Genomic DNA, 22,107 nt, shown 5'->3' on the forward strand with positions numbered 1-22,107 from the left:
TTTTTATGTTTTTGTGACTGGAAGAGAAGCACGTGATTGAAAATATTTGGTAGCTGCTTGGGACCATTTCATCTCCATTTGATGGGAATCAGGAGTACAACTTTAAAATTATCTGTAGTGTGGGTATAAGCAAGTTAATAAAATCTCCTGGAAAACTTGTGTGTGGTTTCAGAGGGCCAGAGTATTTGACATATACACACAGTTTATTGTAAGCACTCTAACTGCTTCTGTTGTCTTGTGCTGTGTGTTTTTTTATTTTATTTTATTTTTTTTTGTTTTTTATATCTACTATTACAGAAAAGAAGTGAAAGTAAATGGAAGGAAATAAGACAGTCTTGTCATTTTTAAAGTAGCATGGATTTAATGAATGATTTTATTTCGAGTATTTTTTGAGTTTATTCTTTGAGGTGTGTTTTTTTTAGCTGCACAGTCCACCTTTGGGTTTTTGGGAGGTAATTAGAGGATTTGTAATATCCTACTGGTTTGATCACAACTTCTGCTCATGACATTTTATAATGAGTATATAGTTTATAAATAACATTTCGAAGGTATAAGGTTATACAGAGATAATTGCACAGCTGAAATGCATTGGCACAAGGCCAAAGGCTAAGCACTTTCCACCATCCCTTGTAAATTGAATAACTTCACTTTATGAAGTGTATCATCAGAAATTGTTTTCATTACTCCCAGAGGGCAAATTAAGGTTAATAAAAATCCACTTCCAGATTACCCAGATGTGTGAATATTTGTATTTTTAGAACCTTTCCTTGTCAATCATATTTCTTACTGAGTATGTATATGCAAATATAGGCATGTAGGTCATAGTTTCAGCTCATTTCTACTATTCTGAATGGTTTTACCTCTGTGAGACAGACTTTCTGTAAACACAACTGTGAGACCCATCAGGATTATTCAGATTGAGTAAAATTAAACACCGTCCTTCCCTTAAGCTGTCCTTCCTCACATCCACTGAATTCCATTGTCTTGGATTTCGTTTAACCCATGAAGCAGCCATTTGACCCATCTGCCTCAGTCCACAAAACCACTGTATATCCTCTTTTTTAAATGTTAAGTAGCATGCTCTCCATGTGAGGCAACCCAGTATTCTGTGGATGCTTAGGCCATCTGAGAAACAGAGTCACAGCATGGCTGAGGCTGTTGGGGCCCTCTGGGCTCACCTGCTCCAAGCCCTGCCCAAGCAGGGCCACCCAGCGCAGGCTGCCCAGGCCCGTGTCCAGGTGGCTTTTGGAGTTCCCCAAGAAGGAGACTCCACAACCTTTCCGGGCAGCCTCTGCCAGGGCTCCTCACCCGCACAGCACAGAAGCGCTGCCTGATGCTCAGAGGGAGCCTCCTGGGCTCCAGTTTGTGCCCAGTGCTCTTGTCCTGGCACCACTGAAAAAGTAACATTTTTGTAAAAGTGATTTAGGAGGGAAGTTTCATCAGTTTTCTCCCTGTGATAAATTAATTATGCATATAATCTGAAATAGCACACACGTAGAAGTCATCTCTTTTAGTACCCTGCTTTAACAATGTTAAAGACTTGTTACAAGTTTTGTCTTCTGTTCATTCTGCTTCCCTGTGTCCTCCCCTTCTCAAAAAAAAAAAAAAGAAAAAGAAAAAAAAGAGAACTTCCACTGTCTTACCAAGACAGCTGTTTCTGCCTCTTAGTGTAAGAAAGAATATTGTATATAATTAACAGTATAAAGAAAAATATAAGAAAGGGCCTAGTGTATAGTAATACTGAGAATAAAGCATTAGGAAAACCAAAGAGAAATTCTAATTGGAAATCCTTGGAAGAAAACTCAATGATGTTACAATTTATAAATCTATGCAGTCTTTTATGTGATTGTTGCATTTTTTTTTTCTTTGTTGGACAAAACAATGTTTAGACAATTTTTCTCTAAAGGTCATTGACATGCCAGAACACAATCCTGGAGATATGGGTGGAACCATGAGACTGGGGAAGAGGAGGACTGTTTTCAAAACACAAAATTCTATTTTAAGTAAGTTAAATTTTTGCTCTTATCACTTGCCTTTTGGATAGGAACTCTGTAACATGGCAAAGCAAAAATACCAAAGTACATTTTGTTAAAGGACTACAACCTCAAGCAAGCAGTTGGGTGGCAGCTTCCTTGAGCTCATACACCTTGAGCTTTACACCTTGAGTGGCACTACTGTTTTTGAAAAAGTGTCTCCTTAGAATTAAGTCATATGCTGCTTTTTGCAAAATTCCTGTATTATTGCTCTACAAATTTTTGGAGGTCTTTTTGGCAGTCCAGTTCTTGTCCAAACCTCCTAAGGGAGACGGTACTCCAAATGATGCTAGAATAAATTAAAGTGGAGTTCAGGCCATGGCTGTGATAGAGATGATTAAATGCCGGTTTACTACATATCTTAAACTTACTCCTCGTTAGTTTTCAATGTAGAGCATTCCAGATTAGGCTCAGAGGGCTGCAAGAATCATTTGGGTAAAGAGATCAGGAAAACAGAGAGAAAAACAACATTCAGTTTGTCACTGGAGGTATGGCAGCCGCCAGGCACAATCTATTAAAATGGAACAGATGTTAATAAAAGGCTGCGGAGCTTCTTTCACTGCATGCACATTTTGCATAGAAGTGCAGTAAAACCTGCAGGGATTTTATGTTGCTTTTTTGTTCCTTTTTTTTTTCTTCATTATTGTTAATTTGTGTATTACAGTGTAAATTACTTTACTCGTGGTCTTCACACTCTAAAGTCTAACTAAGCTACTTGTGTTTGAGGAGAGTTGAGTATGAAACCTGAATAAACTCAGGTAACGGTAAATTCAAAGAAACTAGTCATCACTCAGAAAAACAGAAAGCTGGAGCGAGATGAATAGTGTTATGTGTTTTCCATGTGAAAAAAGTAAGGTTTAAATTACAAGCCATATTTGTAACGGCTATTAAAGTAACACATCAGTGTTAATTGCTTCTTTTTTTGTGTATTCAGGAAAACTTTACGGTGATGAAATGTTTGTAGAGGAGCGACACAGGCATCGATATGAGGTAAGCTCTGCTCATACATTTTGTGCTCAAAACTTAAAGCTTAAGCAAATCATGTTTCTCCTTGTAGGCATGATTTGCTTTAAAGCCAATGAGAGATTTAAGTAAATTAAAAACAAGGTTTGCTAACAGTAAGGTAGAGACATTTAGGTTGGAAGGAACCCCTTTATTTTGTTCACATACACGCCTGGAGCTGAGTCAGGTTTAAAATTAGATCAGGATTCTCAAGGTTTTGTCCCATTTTCTCTTGAATTTCTCTGGAGAGGGATATTCCACAATATCTTTGGACAATCTGTTCTAATGCTTAAACACTTAGTTTAAACCATTCTTCCAGTATGTTTCATAGGAGATTCCCTTGGGCACTTTGTCATCTCTCTCCTACTCTTCTGCTGTGAACCTCTGAGCAGAGTCTCTCTCCATCTTCCTTATACTATCCCATTAGATAATTCAACAACCAGATCCATGCTTCACCTTCACTTCTCCAGGCTGAACAAAGCAAGCTCCTTCAGTCTATTCTCCTGTGTTGTATGTGCTCCAGCCCTCTGAGCATCCTGGTGGACCTCTTCTGGATTTGCAATATTTTGTCAATGGCTGTCTTGTACTGAAGGCCCTGAAACTGGACACAGTATTGTAGAGGTGTTCTTTCAAGCATTCAATAGAGGGGAGCAGAGCAGTCTACTGCCTTAGTAAAACTTTTTGGGAGTGGTGTTAGCCACTGACTTGACTTCCTGTGAAGTATTTGAAAGGTACAGGTTTATAATCCTTAAGGAGATTGTTCTTGGTCTGCCTAGGCTTAGATAATGCTTAGGAAGCCCATTTTCTTCCACAGTCTAAATGTAAGCAGACTTCAGGCACCTACAACTCAGAGGCTAATTCAGATCACTTGCTTCTTAGCAGTCATCCAGGGGAATGGTTGGGTTACATGATCCTGGAGGTCTTTTCCAACCTTAATGATTCTATGATTCTACGGGCCTCTGATACAGGTCCACACCTCTGCTATAAGAGCACACTTCTGTTTGAGAATATCTGAGCAAAGGTGTCTCTGTATGTTCAAAATTCTATCATCCAAGTAGACAGGCACTAGCTGGACACCAACTCTGGGATGTTTCAGAAGGCACCTGAATCCATAACCATCTCTAGAGTAGCCTGAAGTATCAAATGTATGCATGTTACAAATTGATTGAGTCAGCATTAAGTTTCCTTAAAAAGCTGGGAGGAGAATGTGATGGTAGTGCTCAAAGTCTGAATGTTAATGGAGTGGTTAGATCATCAGCAAGGAAATGAAACAGCTTACTCCAGAGCTCCTGTTTGAGGGATTTTGAACCACAGCTCATGTCAGAGACTGCTCAATTGTGGTATGCAAAGAGGAAGTCAATCTTCCCCCCTGCTATGATAGACCATTTCAAAAATGAGGAATGCAAGCTCTTCATCAGGAGGACAGCAAGCAAGAGGGACCCTGGCTTTAATCTTCTGTATGTATTTATTGTTAAGGTTTTAAATTACTGATTCATCTAATATAAAATAAGTGTGCCCATTTCTGAATACTTCTACCAGAGAGTTGTCAAAACAAGAAAGCAAAAATTCCTAATTCTTTTCCCAATTATTTTCATTCCTTTATACATACTAAAAGCGCTACAATTAACTAGTACATATTGTTAAATAATAAAAAAAAATAGAACTACAATTTTATTATTATAATTTTCAATATTTCAGGTGAACCCCGAACTGACTCACAGCTTTGAAGAGAAAGGTTTGAAATTTGTTGGCCATGATACAGAAGGGAACAGAATGGAAATTATTGAATTGGAGAGTAAGTATCTCACTTGTCTGTAGTACTTTCTGCATCTATTCAAACTATGTAAACTATAGGTAGCTAAATGGCATGTAGAACAACACATAGGTGTCAAAACAGCCAGGATCATATTAGGGAGTACTCTTGACTCCACTTGTGTATTACAATAGGTGAAGATTCAGAGGATTTTATCAGCCAGTGTCTTATACTTCTCAATGACTGTGCATGTATCAGATTATCAGGGAGACACTTACTCCTTTTCCAAAAGGTCATAGTTCTAGCTCAGTGGCTATGTGGAATTATAACGTGATTTGGGAGTCTATCTAGTTCAACCCTCTGTTCAATACAGGGCTACCCTCAAATACAGATCAGGTTTCCAAGAGCCATATCCAGTCAAGTTTTGACTGTCTCCAAGTTGGTTATTGGTTGGACTTCAAACCACTCACCACTATTCTTTGAACCCAGTCTAGCCATTTTTAACACATTTTGTAGTCCACCCATTCCATCCATAGCTCCCAACTTGGGTGATAGGAAACTGTATCAAAAGCCTTGCTAAAGTCAGAATTAAGGAAAGCTACTGCTCTCCCCTGATCCGAAAACTGATTATTCATATTTCCTTTACTGTCCTTTGTGGGTCTGAAAATGGCTTTATTTTGCATTCTTGCCATAAACCAAATTTAGGCTGACTGGCCTCTAGATCCCTAGATCCTTCTTGTCTTTGTTGAAGATGGGCATGGTGACTCTCTTTTTCTAGTTATCAGGTACTTCTCATGGTCACCTTGACCTTTTAAAGGTATAAGCCATCTTTGCAATGATGTTGGCCATAAGCACCTTTGGATCTTCTCAGTCAGGTTTCAATAACTCATATATATTTAGTTTGCTTGAATTTATGAAATATGAATACATGCTATATAACCACTGTAAAACTGTGACATCTGCATCCTTGCAGATAGAGACCTTTAAAACTTGACTAGGCAAAGTTGTCAGCAACCTGATTTAATTCTGAAGTTGAACCTGCTTTAAGCAGGAGTTGGGACTAGAGACCTCCCAGGATATCTTCCAAACTCAGTCAGTTTGTGTCCGATTACCCCTTGTTTATAATCATAGGGAAAAAAAACACAAGTATGAATATCATATAGAAAGCAAATTCCTTTCTTTCACAGAAGCTACTCAGATAAATGAGAGTTTGATTCTGTAGAAATCTGGTAGCATTGGACTACTTTAGCAAGTAAAGCTTGATGTATTTTCTAAAGCATTCCAAGACAAAAAGGAGCTACAGTGCATATTTTTATTGAAAATTTATACAGAGCAGCTGTTAGAAATAGTCGTTTTGGTTTTGCTTGAACCCTTGAACTCCTTGCTTTTAAGTCACTGTTGGCAGGATGAGTACCAGGCACCTGAATATGTTGGCTACCTTACAAGATTTTTTTTTCCTTTTCTTAAATGGCCAAAAATTACTATTGGTTTAGATAAACTCCATGCACAGAAACATATTATGAGAACACGTTATCATTCTATATAGAGTGCTATTTCTGACATGATGTGAGAATTCATTTCGTACTCCAAGGTATATTGAAGAACGGTCTTGTGATTTTGAACAAGGGTTTGAATGTAGACATCTACTTATAGTTTCAAGCAGCTGCATCATAGAGAGTAAAATGAGAGCAAAAAATACATAAACTACTAATTGTCATGGTATTCTTTATTTAGTTTGTTCCTGGTAGATGCATGTTTGTTCCTGTTGTGCATGTTGGTGACTGGTTGGGAGGCTATTTCGTCTGTCCTGCATGAAACAACTTCTATAGAGAGCATCATGAAATAAATCAGGCAGGATTTTTAAATTGCATGTTACTGTGAAAAGAATAAAAGCAGCAGTATAACCTGGAATTATTTCACAATGGGCTGCTAGGAGACTCTGATTACTAAAGAAGAAAAACAATCATCATAGGGAGGAAGCACAGAAATAAAGTTATACCAGATAGCTCAGGCAAAGCTGTTAGCAAAATATCCCCACAGGAAATATACGATACTTTGTCATTGTCTTGTATTACCGCTTTTAAGAACTAAATTGCATAGTAGAGAGAAAGAAGTTATGGGATAATTTTAGGATCCCAGGTTCTTTTTTAAGACATAGCAGCAGAGGGAAGAGCAGTATATTTGTTTATATTGTTTATCTTCAAAGAAGAAAACCCCTGCTTTCTTGTTATCCCTTATTCTGTACTGCAGAGAAATTCCTTGAATGTTTGGGATTGTTTTGGAAATTGTCAAACCAGAAGGGGTCTGTGGTTAATTTCATCCAGTGTCCTGATATAAGAATTGGTTAATGTTAGCTTCTTTAAACTCATATTCAAAGAAGGAACAGGTGCACAGTATGGAAGAGCATGAAAATAATGTTCTATCCTTATTTTTCCAAAGAAGACAGAAGGGATACAGAAGCAGCTGTAACAAGGTGCTATGACTGGAGAAACAGAAAGCTAAAGATTTAAGAGAAGACAAACCAGCACATCTTGATTAGTGCAATAAATGGTGTTGAATGATGATGTTACTGTCATCCTTCATCACCCAGGATAAACTGCAGGAGAGTACCATAAGAAATGGACATAATTTGGCTGTAAAAAGCATGGCCTGTTAATTAGAAAATATTTTCTAAGCAAAATGAGGGACTATCAGAAGAACTTTCCAGTGGGAGCAAAAAAATCCCAGTGGACGTTATGGGAGAGCTTTGACCATTTGTACGTGAGACTATGTGATATCACTGCATTCAATAACAGGAGACTAGACTTAACGGCCCGGCAGATCTCTTGCAGGCCCAGTTATCTGAAGCTTGTTTTTCCCTATTTTCTGTGTATATTGCTTTCATATTCATCTCAGTGTGTAAATAGTTGCTGTAAGGTAACGCCTGGTCTTTCAGGAACTGTTTTATTTTCCCTTCAGGTACGTGTAAGTGCATGTTCTGAATATGTATGCATGTTTAAATGTGAATGTTGGATACCAAAACACTATGAAAAATAGCATGAAATAGGCAAAGTTAGGGTTGTCTATGCAGCATTTTTTTCCCTTACATGTCTGTACAGATTTATTATTCAGCTTTTAGTTACATCATTGTGCACAGTAAAGTTGAATCACAGGATGATTTTTCATGAATTTGCTTTACTAACCTCCTGCCACTGTTGTCAGTTGCTTTTCATGAAATAAAGTTGAGGTTACCACTGTCCCACCCTTAAATTCACACATGCTAATCTGGTTTCTAGACTAGACTGCTGTGTGAAATCTTGAATAAACTTTTGTTCTAACAGTTCTATTATTATCTTCCTATGTCTTTTAATTTTCTTTGACATCTGTCTTGTAGACCACCCATATTTTGTGGGAGTTCAGTTCCACCCAGAGTTTTCCTCAAGACCTATGAAACCTTCACCTCCATACCTTGGACTGTTACTTGCAGCAACTGGAACACTCAATGCATACCTGCAACGTGGTTGTAAACTGTCTCCAAGGTAATCTTTCCTTCTTACCTGCTTGGAGTTTCACAGTCACTTTGTTGGAGGGATTATCCTGTCCAGCTTTTCAGAAGTCCAGAAAAGGAGTTCTTCATATATTAATATGTTCTGTGCAAGCCTGGCATAAACCCTGGTATAAAAGTATCTGTAAGCATATTCCTTGATTTCCCCATTTTCAGAGACTATTAGGGCTACGGTCAAATTTCTACATTTTAACAAGAAGGAAGTAAAACAAACAAACAAAAACCATTAATAAACCTAAGTTTCTAGCCTACTGTGTTAACTTCTATGAATGATAGTGTGAGGAATGTTTTAACAATTCCAATTCGTGTCCATAAATTCGTGTCCATAAAGGGAAAGAGATTTGCTAGAGGATCACAGGCTTACAGGGAAAGAGATTTGCTAGAGGATCAAGTGATCATTCTTATCCAACAGTATTTTAATGGCCACAATAACAAAACTGAAAACCCTGGTTCTATTTTGTAGAACCAAGGTTTCAGGTCTCTTTCTACTAGAACTGTCTAGTAGAAAGAGATCTGAAACAAAACAGCTGTAATATCTTTAAACTTGTGGAAAAGTTTGGATCTCAGTTGCCTTGGTCATAGAGTTTTTAGTGTGTTTGTGGAGTGTAGCAATACTTTTCAATCAGTGTTAGCTCATTTTTGTTTATTTGAATTATATTAATAAAAGTTACAATTTTGTTAATAAATTTCATGTTAATAAAGGTGTCAGAGGAAATCCTAGGGTACAATAACAAAAAGGAATAAAAAACTTTCAGAATCATTAAACAGTAAAACGAACAGATCCAGCCCTGGCTTGCTGGCTTTTCCTGTAAACAAGGCATTGAATTTAGTAGTTTTGTTTTCTTTGAGCATTGCTTTTTATTCTTAAATAGAGCTCCTTTTCTTATGAGAAAAACAGAAATTTTAGAAATTTTACTGAGGTTTTAGTATGAATGGAGCCAAGCCAGACCAGAACAATCCATTTTGTTACTTCTCTCCTTATGGATATCACCTGTCTTTCATAAATGCAGTTTGTCTTCGCTTATTCTGGCCATTCTGCAATTGCGTACATACAGAGATAAGTTTTCTGATCTGCGAAGTACAGTGTGATCAAAGTATTCCTGTTACCTTAACCAAAAAATTCATTTACTTTAACCTGTTACCTTTCCCTAAAGGGGAAATTGGTAATATGGTAGTTTTCAGAACAATGATCTTCTGGCGTTTCCTCTTGTGAGTGCTCTCTGCCTCACAGCTGGTTGTGTTTCCCAGCTCCAGATATCCTTCTCTTCCCACTTCCTCCCATGAATATACCTATTCATCTCTCTGAGAGAAAGAAGAATTACTTGCTTTGAATAAGTAGTCTGCATGTGTCCTACTAATTTCGACTGAAATCCCTTGGCAATGTAGTGAATGTTTTCTAACCTTGCCCTGAGGTTGCAGCAATTACTGAATGTGCTGCACTTAACTTCTATTGAACATATATTAATTCAAGTAAGTTTATACACAACTTTTTCCTTCCTGTTCATACTAAAAACTCCAGCCAACACTTTAATATTTAGCAAAGACAAGATCAAACCCCAAAACTTTATATAAAAAAGAAAATAAAACAATCAAACATACAAGAAAATAGATCTTAGCATTTACTTTGTTACACAGGAAACAGGCCCCTCTGTCCCCACCTAGAGAGAAATAGCATTGGAAAAGCAAAAGATTCTGAGGCTAAAATAGGAGCATTTATATTACACCACAACTACTCATATTAACCTATCCACCTGCTGAGTGGAAAGGATTTCCAGTTTAAACCTTTAAACCCCAGAATGGTAATGATGTCATTGAACAATGAAGCTAAGACATGCAGTAACAAGACTGTTTGAAACAAATTTGAGAAGAGGATTTTCTGTACACCTCACCCTGTACTGCCTACGTGAGTTGTAGTCATGCTGTTGACTGCAGCAAAGATGTAACCTGAAAAAGAATTTGTGAAGGCCAGCAAGTTGAGAAAAATATTACCTAAACTATATTAAAAAGATCAACCAACCAACCAAAAAAATAAATAAAAGGAAAGTTAATGTTGCAGCCCTGAGACAAAGGGAAATGCATATTTCAGCATGAGATTCTTAACAGGAAATCATTACGTTAGAATGTTTAACAGCCCCATAATTAGGACACAATTTTAGAACATCTGACACATGGACAGAAGCCCTAGCTTCTAAGCTAAACAAACAGTTGATTTAAAGATGCATCACACTTCTTAGGAGAGTGTCCTAAATAAATTAAAGCAAATAAAGCTTCACTTAGAATTCTTTTTGTGAGGCTTGCTCTGGTAAATGCCCTGAAAATGCTTACACACAGGTATAAGCCTACATATTTGAGAAAGGAATGCCTCGTCTGGGATAAATTTAGTTCCTAGGAACTTTGATGCTTGGAGGTAGTCAAGAACTATGGATCAAAGTATCTCAGTGGTGAGATATTACTTAGTTACCCAAATTGGTGAAGTGGTACTTGAGCATCTAAGTTGTCTTTGTGACTTCCATAGCTTAAAGATGTAAGTGCCTAATGATCATTCGCTTCAGTTCCTGATGAATGCTTTTATATCATGACCTTTTCCAAATCTTTACATGGAAGTACTGAAGTCACCATTTCACACAGAGCAAAGGTAGATGTATGGCTGTTTAGGCGATTCATTTCAAAGGACAGAGAAGACCAGAACCACAAGAAACTCTCAAAAAGTATACAAATCCCTCAAATACAGAGCTCTCCTTTAAAATAAACCAAAATATTTTAATTAACAACTAATGGAGGAAGAGGGAAGCTTCAGATATAATGTTGTTTTTTAAAGAGTCTTACGGAATTTCACTTGGAAAAAGTAATGAGAGCTGTTTTATCTTTGGGCACTATCCTATGGAATGCAAAACCACTAATGGACAACAAAGCCATGCTGCAGTGGGCATTTTTTCTTCTTTCCCTGAAGCCAACATCTTTATTAATGGCCAGCAAAATTAGGCTATAGCACATTAATGATCATTGCAAATAGTTTCAAATAAGGGAGAGCTGAAAGCACTATTCCGAACAAAGAAATAGTATAAATAGATCCAGAGAATTTAGAAACTTAAGCTGTAAATAATTAAATGCTATGATTTTGTGAAGGAGGAGGGCAACTGGGTAAAGGTAAATAATTTAAACACAAATGTCTAGTAAAAGGGGAGGGTATGTAGTAAATGAGATGTTCCTAAGTGAGAAAGTATTGGCAAATAAGACTGCTGCCAACATAAATTTCTCCAAGTCATTTGTGAACATGCTAAGGGAAGAAACCAATGCAGCACCATTTAGTAAGAGTAATCTGTTAAGTTCTGGGCAGGTTATTAATAAAAGGTGTCCCATAAGTCATATTCAGGGACAAAGACCAAAAGTGGTCAAAGGATAGAAAGTAATCCATAAAGAAAAAAAAATAATCAAACAAACCAAAAACCTTAGAAGATAGGTTTGTCCATGTGGTGCTCGCTGCACTGACACTAGTTCTGTGGGGAGGTTTGGGCAAGCACATGTAAACAGAACAGGAAAAAGCCTGTGTGACTTTTTCTGGTGTGTGAGTGACAACAAAGATATTGGTAAGGCTATCCCTGATGTCCCCTGTTAAGTACTTGGGTCCACCTACTCTGTAGGTGGGAAGAGGGAATGACTCATGGAATTGCAAAAGGACCTCTCAGAGTTGCTCCAAAATTAGAGTATGGCATATAGCATTGAAAGGGTTGGACCTCTTTAGAACTGACAGTGGTATATGATGTGTCATATTGATAGTTTTAAAGGCTAAAGGATGTTATCAAAGAAGCACTGTTGAAGAATTACAAGTAGCTGTAATGGAATTCATTTTTTTGAAGGTGAAAAGTGAGCTTCATCAAGAAAGATTTTGTGAGTTACACTTTACAGTAGTATAACTAAGAATGTGTCACTTAATCCTTCATAAACTAGAATGTGTGATATCCTTAGCAGCGTAAGTTAGCAGGACAAATAGGATGAAAGGAACTGTCCTACTTGTCCCAAACGATAACACATCTGGCCATCTGGCACAGTGTTATATTTCTGCTATTAGCAAAAGCCTGGCACTGCAGAGGAAAGTGAAGGAAATCGTGTGGCTTGAAGACTGTCAGAGAGTAGCAGGAGAGGGACTGTTCCACTAAAAAAAAAAAAAGGCAATTCAGAAGCCGGAGGTGGCAGCTGTACTGGTTGGGGTTGTATTCTCACCAGCAGGAAGCAGTGCCACAATCCCCAGAGGAGGCAAGAGGAGAGGCTCCAGTGGCAGTCACTGCAACTACTGTTGCAGTTCACTGCAAAGTGAAATACCAGCTGGGTACTGTATTTCTGTTAGCTATGGTTAGATTAGGTAAGGATCAAAGTGACCAAAATTCTTCATCTCTGTAACCTCAGTAGACTGTCTTGAATATTGACCAGAGGTAGTGACACTATGTGCTCCGTGTTTTGTTCTTTTTTTTTTTTTTTTTCCCCTCCTTCTTCTTGGCCTTATCTTTATACTGCAGACCTCATGGGGGGGGGGGGGAAAGGACTAGAACTGCTGTGGTGGACACGGAGTTGCTCACTATCTCCTTTTTGTTATATGAATCTAGTGTTGCAAGAGTGGTTACAAACAAGATGTATATCTTGGCCAAGATGTTTATTAATTTTTACAAAAACTGAGAGAAAAGTTGCTGAAGGAAGTTATAAGCATATTTTTTCATTTGAGGATTCACTGTGAAAAAGAATTTCATAAAGGAAAAGCCAGGCTTATATGATTTATTTCCCACCACCACGCATACACACTTTCATAGCCAGCACATTTAATTAAGATTTATACAGCATATGGAATAGTAGTAGATGTGAGCACAAAATATCCATTTCATTTTTATGTTTAATATCTGTGTAGCAACTCAGTGTTGTTGGGAAGGAAGAAGACATTTATTTACCTGAGAGGTAATGGCTGTTTTGTGGTTAATACCACCTGGAGTTTTTCTTCACATTATTTGTCAGTTGAATATAATTCATATCACAGGAAATGTTAGGAACTTCACGTCACTGTTGGTTTGAGGCGATAGCACCCAGGCCCAGATATACCAAGATTCATGTGTGCCTGTTTATAGCTTAGTTCTTGAAGGAATTCAGGTCTTCTGGGAGCCTAATTTCATCTTGTTAACATGATGCCACAGCTTCTGGGGATGCTTAGAGAAACAATTCAAACAGATGAAACTGTGAGACTGACAGTTACCTGTGTATGAAGCCCAAGGGTTGACCATTACCTCAGTATTTCCCCTCTCTTTCTTGCCACTGCGGCCTGCCTGTTAGAAATAAAACTGACTTACATCCAGCACAACCATTCTAAATTAGGAGAGACAGTGGAGTGCTACTGGAAAACAGTCAAAAAAAGTAGTGACGAGCCCTTTTCTGGGAAGTAGATTCAAACCTTGTCTTGTACTGACTGGGCAGCGTGGGAACGGGAACACTGTTGTAATCTGCCAAGTCAGTGGTTTAGCCTCTGGGCTAGTCGCTAGTCAAGCTGCTAGCCACCATCAGCTTCTACAAACAGAAAATGGATTGAAAAGTTGGGGTTGATAAGTCAAGTAAATGACTGAAGCATCCAGCAATGTGTGACAGCTCCTATGGGTAACTGGCTCCAAAACCTGCATCACTGAGGGGGGGAGGGCTGATGATGAGAATGTTTGGTGGAGATAAATGCCTAACTCTCTTCAAGAGATGAAGATAAGCAGCTCTCCATTCACTTCATTGGTCCCTGAGTATTTTTACTTAGATGCCTGAGGGCCTTATAAGGGTATAGGAAGATCTGGGTTATATTTTTGTGCTGCCACTAGGCAGCAAAGACAATAAAAAAATGTAATGCAGAGAGCACTCAGTTCTCTGAAGATTTTGGGCTTAAACCAGAGTTATCGTGGGACTGCAGAGCTCTCTGCAATCAGTAATTTTGCTTTGTGTTTTATGGACAATTTTTGCTATTTTGCTGTGATGTGAAAATGTAAAACTGTTTTAATAATACTGAATTTTTATTCCATGTTTCCACGGGTACTTTCAGAAAGAAGTAAGTACAGTGTCAGTGATGTTGTGTTTGTGTGTGTGTGCATCTGGCATGCTTGATCATACTGTTAACAACACTTTCCTCACTTGAATTGTGTAATTGTTCGACAGCTGGAAAAATGATTGAATTGAGCATTTCTATGTAGTTGTGGGAGGCTCCCTGAACAGTCAGAGGTAGAAATTAAAGAGATGGCTGTTGGTTCTTCTCCTCCTCTCTCACTCTATTAAAATGGCTATGTTTTTATTTAATCTTTACTCGTGTTTTTGCAAAGTGGAGGAGGTAAAATTCGGCCTAGAAAACAGTGCTTAGTAATGAGCGTGAGTATGACTGAGTGCAGTTTGTTCACTCTTCCACATTATAGTCTGGATCAAAGATCTCCAGCTGTGGGGTTACATAGTTCCCCTTGAAACACTACAGTCACTGCAGGTCAACTGATAAGGCTGTGTCTAGGTGGGTCATGGGTTGGTTTTGTGCTTGATGGCCCAGTGGGAGCTCATGCCCAGAGGCAGGGAGTGTTACGTGACTGAGGTCCTGTTGGCTTGGTGATTAAGAGTAAGATGTAACAAGATAGGTATGTGATGGCTGGAGTAGAGGTGATACCCAAGTCTGGCACCCACACAAACAAGGTCTGACATCCCCACCTGTATTCTGTTAACCATACAGTGCTCTCCGAAGTGTTGCAGAACTGACCAGCGTTATTGCTGTTCACATATACTTGTCAGTTCCCCAGACTCCCTTTGCTGGCTTCTAATCTTGGGAAACTCAGATATCTGGAAAACAGACTGTAGAGGTGGAGCTTGGTGAGGAGGAGGTTGAGTCTGGAGGTTTTTCTGAAGAGGTGCAGTGTGTGCACTCACAGTTAAGATAAACCTGGAGACCTGATAGACATCACTGGGTAGATACCACAAGGCCCTGTCCAGCTAACTAAGAATTTGTGGTTTGTGGGTACTTCTTTCTTTCAGTCACTGTGGTGATTTCCGTCCTTCACTGTTTCCTTGTTCTAGCCACTTATAAAATGATCATTTGCATGGCAGCTTGTTCTGTGAAAAACAGTCTATTTCTCTCAGGAAATAACAGAAGGGGGTAAAACCTCAGGAAAAAGTGTCAGGATAATGCGTGGTGGAATGGAAATGATTGATGTTCTTACTGGAAAAGCAAGAATCATAATTTAAATATAAATATAAGCTTTCTGAGTAAATAAAGTCGTCTTCTTTGGTCATTTTCTTTACCATAAAAAAGAAATTACTTCTAGTCTTATGCTGAATACCTGTTATGCTCCATGCTGTTGATTATGATTGCATGTATATGGCACTAGCAAACTATAGAATGAATATACAGTATCCAAACAGAAATAAACAAACAAACAAACCACAAATAGAACATATTTTTTTGATGGTGGAACATTGTTTCTCATCAGTTCTTAGACTCCAAACTTTCTTGCAGAAGCCCGTTTCTATAGAGGAATATATTCTAAAATACAAAAATTGAGCAGTAGGTTAATATAGTTTTCTGGAAATGGGTTGCATTTGAGGAAAGTGTTTTTCATACTCATCATCTGGGTTGGAGGGCTTGAAGTAAAACATGTATTGCTGTTCATATTTTCTAACTGTGTATTGCTTTTAACAGTGACAGCTACAGTGACCTCAGTGATGACAGCTCTCCAGAGAAAGAGTTTCCTAATTCAGAAACAAGATGAAATGGTTGTATGAGAACACAGAAATGGACAGTGCTATTGAGGTAAACTGAATTGTTTTGATACTGCTTTATGACATTTATTTGTTCTTGACTTAAAACAGGAGACAAAGTTATCTTGATTCTCCCCCTTTGTTTCAAATCCCGTCTGAGAGCTTATGTTTTCTTCCTTGCCTGCAGCAGTTAATTATTCTCCTTTGCTGCTGCTTAACTCAGCAATTACATTATTAAAGTCTGCTAAGTGTTTTGGGTACAGCTTATATGTAGGATGCTGTACAAAATCAAGTTGTGTTAGTGTTACAAGATACAATGAAAGCACTTTCAAATCTCGTGTTTTCTTTTCTGTTACTTCAGTTTGCAAGTTTGGATCACTTTGAGTACACCATGTTGATACAACTTTTTATTTTGCCTTAATATTCACTTATAATTTTATTTTATGCGTTGTTATATCAAATACATTCCAAGATAAATACTTGGAGTCAATCTGCATAGTGATTGATACACAAACAAGTTTTATAAAATTGTGTCTTTGTTTGCCACAGTGATGTTTCTTATAGGGCTGGTTGTTTTTTTTTTTGCCTGTAAAGATGGTAGCCTAACATTGCTGGTAGATGAGATTCATTTTCAGTCTGGAGATCATATTTCCTGTGAGCCACCTGACCTCTGCAGAATCTGGGACCACTGCAGAATCTAGGTCTGAATCTCAGTCTCACTTTTCTCAACACACATTCATCAGAGTTTTATCTGGCAAGGAACTCTTATCCATATGTACATTCACGCTTAGTATTTCTGAGCACTTCTGTAAGCAGGATACAACTTTTCCCTGCTCTGATTTTATTCCAGTCACATCGTGTAGTTACTAAGCGGCTGTGCTTAATCACTAAGCTAGTGATTGAGGCTGTATATGAATGATGCATTTCCACCTGATGATTAAAATACTGGTGAGATGCTAGAAATTGGAGTTTTGTCCTTAGCCACAACATGGGTTTCTTCTGTGACATTTATTTATTCTTCCCTCTCATGCATCATATATTAAAGATGATACTACATCCCTAAATCATGAGAAAGGAGAATAGAATGTTGAATGATTGCATGATCTGGTGCATGCAGGTACAGTACTGATGCATGTCCAAGAATGACCAAAAACCAAGTAGACATAATGTTTCTTTTCACTCTTGCCCAGATCCTTCCTACCTCCAAACATTGCTATGGCTCTGTTTCTTCAGACTGTCGTATAGTGCAGGACAGGCCCATAAGCTCTGATCTTGCTTTTCTCAATAGGACTTACGAATGACAATTGTCTGTTTACCATAGCAGTTGTGACTTTTTCAGTGCTTCGATGAATGTTCTTATGTGATGCTTTCAAGCGCAGTAGCCAGTAGTCACAGACATGTCACTGGTGAATACCAACTGTATTCAACAGAATTACTCTAGAAGGAATTCCAGATCTAAACAAATGATAGAATACTTGTAGCGTTTACCATGCAACTACTTTGGAGTTGAAAGAAACTGGCATAAGGATAAGGTAAACAGATTTACAGAAGAAATGTTTTTAATAATTATTTTTTTTCCTTTTGTTCTTCCTTCCCCTCCCTCTTTTTATATTACAGAAAGTTGGAAATGGGGCAATACTGAATAGAAGAAAGTGGAAGAGTAAGCTGCTTGTGCTTCTTACTACAAGAATACAGTATCTCCTCACATACCATTTGCAATTATTCTCCTTACAGAAAACAGTTCTTCTGTCCTTTAGCAAAATCTGTTTGTATAAATGCTGTTTCTCTTTAAAGATGACATAAATGGTTGTGCACCTTGACTGTTAATCATTATTGATCTTGTCCTATATTTCAGAATGATCTCAGGTGAATATGCATTATTTCACCAGTTCACAGTTATTCTTGCTTTGAAGGAAGGCTTGATTGTTTTCATTTCACCTTAGAACAGTAAGATGAAATACATTTGTCTTTGTCAATGAGGAGGGAATACATGAAAAATTTAAGGGGCAGTTGTCCATGAGCAGTAGAGAAAGGTTTTGGGTTTGTTTCCCTGTTAAGCTTGTTGTATGTATGTGTATATATATTTTTCTTTCCTTTTTTTTTTTTTTTTTTTGCTGTTCAATATGTACAAATGAGAAATTGTTTTTGTATTTCAGCTGTTTGTGATTATAATAATTGATGTTGGATATGCATGTCTTTTCTCTTGGCTTTTATATGTGATTCCATTTGACAAAAATTCAAGTTTGTTTGCTCTGTTTCCCCTGAAAGTCTGATAATATTGAACCTACCAAGTTACAGAAGTGATATTAGAAGGCGTTTTTGTATTCATATTTTGTAAGAGAGAAAGTAAATGCACTCATATTTTAAAATGCAAGCTGTATGCTTGCACAAAAGTTGTAGAAGAACCAGTCATAAACGTGGAGCATAATCTGGGTCCAGTTGTATAACACTCATTTAATTTCAACAATTGAGTATAACACTGAATTAAAGTTCAACCTTGTTTTCCCTCATCCAGTGACCTCACCATGGTGATGGGACTCACTTGCAGTAGGACAAAACAGTGTATTTAAATTTAGAAATCACAAGTTACTTCATTGTGTGACACGTGCAGGCTGCTCTTGCAAAGCCAGGACAATAGCCTGAATCACTGAGACAGAAAGGGAAGGTGAGAGGTGCTGTACTGTCTGTAAGGCTGGATCCCATTAGCACAGTGGCATCAGAGGAGATGGACCTAAGCTATGTAACTGATAGGTCCCAAATGCTTGAGGCACCCCTTCCTATAAAGCATTTTAATTGTTAGTTTTGTTTCGCTATGATTTTGGGCAAAGTGGCTTTTTTTAGTAGATCAAAAGGTAAATATCTGTACAAAAACAAAAAGCACCATGTCTCTTTTACAATTTTGTAAAACAGTAAGTTTGAGAGCTTTGTATTGCTTTATGAAATCTCAGGTTACTCAAACAATATCTGTCTTCACTAAAGAAGCTTTAATGGTAATGAAATAAAAAATGTTCCTATGGAAGTGGTTGTTTTAAAGTGTTTTACGAATACGTGCCTTACAAATAGCAGGTATTGTCAGAACTGGTATCACTGTATGTCTTTCCCAATGAGAGAGACTGGCTACTGGTTTGTGAAAAGCAAATAATTTCCTAACTCCATCTGTAATGTTCAAATGTATTTTCAAATATATTTAATGGTATTATTCAGAAGTGTTTAGATGCTGTCTTAAAGAATCTTGGTGCCAGATTCAGCTCTTGTGAGCTGTGGTGTCAGAGAGGGAATTTTTCAGTCTGTCGTTTCCAGTTGTATTGTCTGTGATGTGGCCACATGTGTCTGATGCGTATGTTCCTGGTTCATCAAGATGAAACAGTAGGAGTTAAATGTCCTAGGAAACTGCTAAAGTTGGTTTTGTGTAGCTGTGTTACAGAGAAGTTGTGATTTATCTGCCCAAAAAATGAGGGAGAAAAAGAAACACAACATGGAATGGAGCTGGAAACAGCACCTTAATCTTCCAGTGCCCTTCCCAAACCTCTTCCTGCTAACTATGCTACACAAAAGACTCTGTCCTGGAGATAGATTCCCTGTGGCAGTGATGTGTCTATCTCCCACTTGAGCTGATAGAGATGGCACATGCCATTTCCAAAACTGAAGAAGGCAAACAGGCCTTTTCCAGCCAATTCTGGGCTACATTAGGAAGAGTGTTGACTTCAGATTGAAGATTTTCTCTCTTCTCTACTCAGTGCTGTTAAAGCCACACTTGGAATAGTATGTCCAGTAATGGGCTTCCCAGTACAAGAGGAAACATGAACATACTGGAGAGAGTCCAGTGAAAGACCATGAAGATGAATAAGGGACTGGACCGTCTCTCATGTGAGGAAAGGCTGAGAAAGCTGGGACTGTTCAGCCTAGGGAAGAGAAGACTCGGGGGAACTTGGCAAAATATACAAAAATACCTGAAGGGAAGGTACAAAGAAGATGGAACCAGGCTCTTTTGGGTGGTGCCCTGTGCCAGGACAAAGGGCAGTGGGCAGGAACTGGAGCACAGGGGCCTCTCTGTCAACACCAGGCAGCACTTCTGTGCTGTGTGGCTGATGGAGCACTGGCACGGGATGCCCAGAGAGATTGTGGAGTCTCCTCCTTGGAGATCTTCAAAAACGACCTGGAGATGAGCCTGGGCAGCCTGCTCTGGGTTTCCCTGCTCTGGAAGGGGAGTTGGACCAGACAACTTCTAGAGGTCCATTTCAACCTCAAGCATTCTAGGAAAACGAGTATTGTTGTCATGAGCAGCCTATTGCTAAGCTTCACTAACTTAAGAGAGAAGAGAATGTGAAAAGCCAAAAGTTTTACACACAATCGTAAGTGTGAAGAAATAATTGTTAAGCATGGGCAGAGGGCAAAATTAGAAGGTTGAATATTTATCCATTTGAAACCAAATGTTCATGAAGTATGCTTTTTATGTATTTTCAGACCTCTCATCCTGTTCCAATAAGGATCTCCAGTGGAAATACATTCATTTCCTGGTGTTACATATATAGCAGAGAGCAGTATTTTATTAGCACTGACAGGACAAGAAAGCCTGCTAGTATGGAAGTGCACACCAAGTTTTATCGAAGTGAGGTTGCTTGTATGGTTTTTATTTGCATGTGAATAATGGAATTTGGATTCTTGTAAGGGGTAACAATGAAATAAAGCAGTTTGCTCTGGATTTATCATTCCAAAATGGAGTATATAATGGAAGAGATATAGAAGAGAGATACATTGACTGTGGGAGCCTGGTCTCCTTCCATGCTCTCTGTGATCTTGTCCTGACAGACTGTTGAGCCGGTGACTTAATGTACTAAACTGTCTAGACCAGGTACCATTGGTGTAAACTCTTCTTTAATACATGCTTGGAGAACATCAAGCTCTGAAATCTTGATTTTCCATCCTCTGTTGACTCATTGACTGTTGCCCAGGCCCAAGGTCTGTATTTGTAACAGTAAATGAATTAGAGCAGGGACAATAGTCTGGTTTGAGTCCAACTGCAGTGGCGACAATTGTATCCATACAGCTAAACCTTTATGGACATGCTGGAATTAATCCAGTGAAGGACAATTGAGATAGCCTCTCATATCACAGACGCTCTAAGAGAGATGGCGTCATTAGTGTGGAGAAGTGAAGGCTTAAAGGGGGATCTTATCAAAGTATAATGTGATGTTCCCTTCCCTGATGTGAAGGGAATGAAGGTGGAGGAAGACTCTTCTCAGTAGTGCCCAGTGACAGAAGATGAGGCAATGAGCAGGAACTGAAACAGAGGAAATTCTACTCAAATGTAGGATATAACTCAGGCATGGTTCTCCTAAAATTTCTCTGCAGGCATCTGAGCCCTGCCTTGTCAGGAAGATACTGGGGGTTTTGAACAGCTTGAAACTAGAGGACACATTCTCTGCAAGAGCTTCTGCAAACAGGAATTGCAGCCCCAAGCCAAAGGAAGTTTTTGGCAGAGAAGAGGCAGATTGGCAATGACCGTGAGGGCACGGCCTTGCTGCCCATGTGGAGGGGGTTAAGGGAGAATTTAGTGTCAAAGCACCAGACAAGTTAACAGTTGCTCTTCATGGGAGCAATGTTAGTTACCATAGCAAAGCAAATGAAATGTTCTCCCCAAACTGTGTGCGTCTTGATGACAGTAGGGAGTGTAATTACAGCACACAGGACTTCTGAGTCAGCTGGGCTATGGCTGACAGTGAAGCCAGGTCACCATGGAAATGAACGGGGGCTGTAGAAACCAATGTGGGACTGGCTCAGGCTCATTTCCCTCAACTTCACTGTTTGAAACAGTGTGTATAACCGTGTGTGTTACACGTGAGGTGGCTGAAATTTGCTGACAAAGGGAGTAGAGGGGAGATCAAGGAAGGAATCAGAATAACATTATGCTCTGTGAGAGCACTTGGCCTCCTCCAGTATCGTGGGGAAGCTCACTGCAGTGTGACAGAGGAGAAAACAAACAATACGATCCTTATAATATGTAGGACTGACTAACACCTGATCTTTGCACA

The 22,107-nt window shown here is 38.6% G+C and overlaps 1 protein-coding gene across 3 annotated transcripts in view; it reads left to right on the forward strand.

Moving 5' to 3' along the window:
• The window catches only part of CTPS2 (CTP synthase 2), a 69,588-nt gene extending 50,494 nt beyond the window's left edge, over window positions 1–19,094 (forward strand). For all 3 annotated transcript variants that reach the window (XM_072029107.1, XM_027447996.3, XM_072029109.1), the window contains exons 14-19: window positions 1,907–2,003; window positions 2,968–3,023; window positions 4,734–4,830; window positions 8,162–8,306; window positions 16,017–16,127; window positions 17,693–19,094. In XM_072029107.1, coding sequence (XP_071885208.1) covers window positions 1,907–2,003; window positions 2,968–3,023; window positions 4,734–4,830; window positions 8,162–8,306; window positions 16,017–16,086 — 465 coding nt within the window. In that variant the 3' untranslated portion in view covers window positions 16,087–16,127; window positions 17,693–19,094. The remainder of the gene's footprint in view (window positions 1–1,906; window positions 2,004–2,967; window positions 3,024–4,733; window positions 4,831–8,161; window positions 8,307–16,016; window positions 16,128–17,692) is intronic.
• Window positions 19,095–22,107: the final 3,013 nt, after the last annotated feature.

The sequence above is a fragment of the Anas platyrhynchos genome, chromosome 1, assembly GCF_047663525.1.
Source record: "Anas platyrhynchos isolate ZD024472 breed Pekin duck chromosome 1, IASCAAS_PekinDuck_T2T, whole genome shotgun sequence".
In the NCBI taxonomy this organism is placed as follows: Eukaryota; Metazoa; Chordata; class Aves; order Anseriformes; family Anatidae; genus Anas; species Anas platyrhynchos.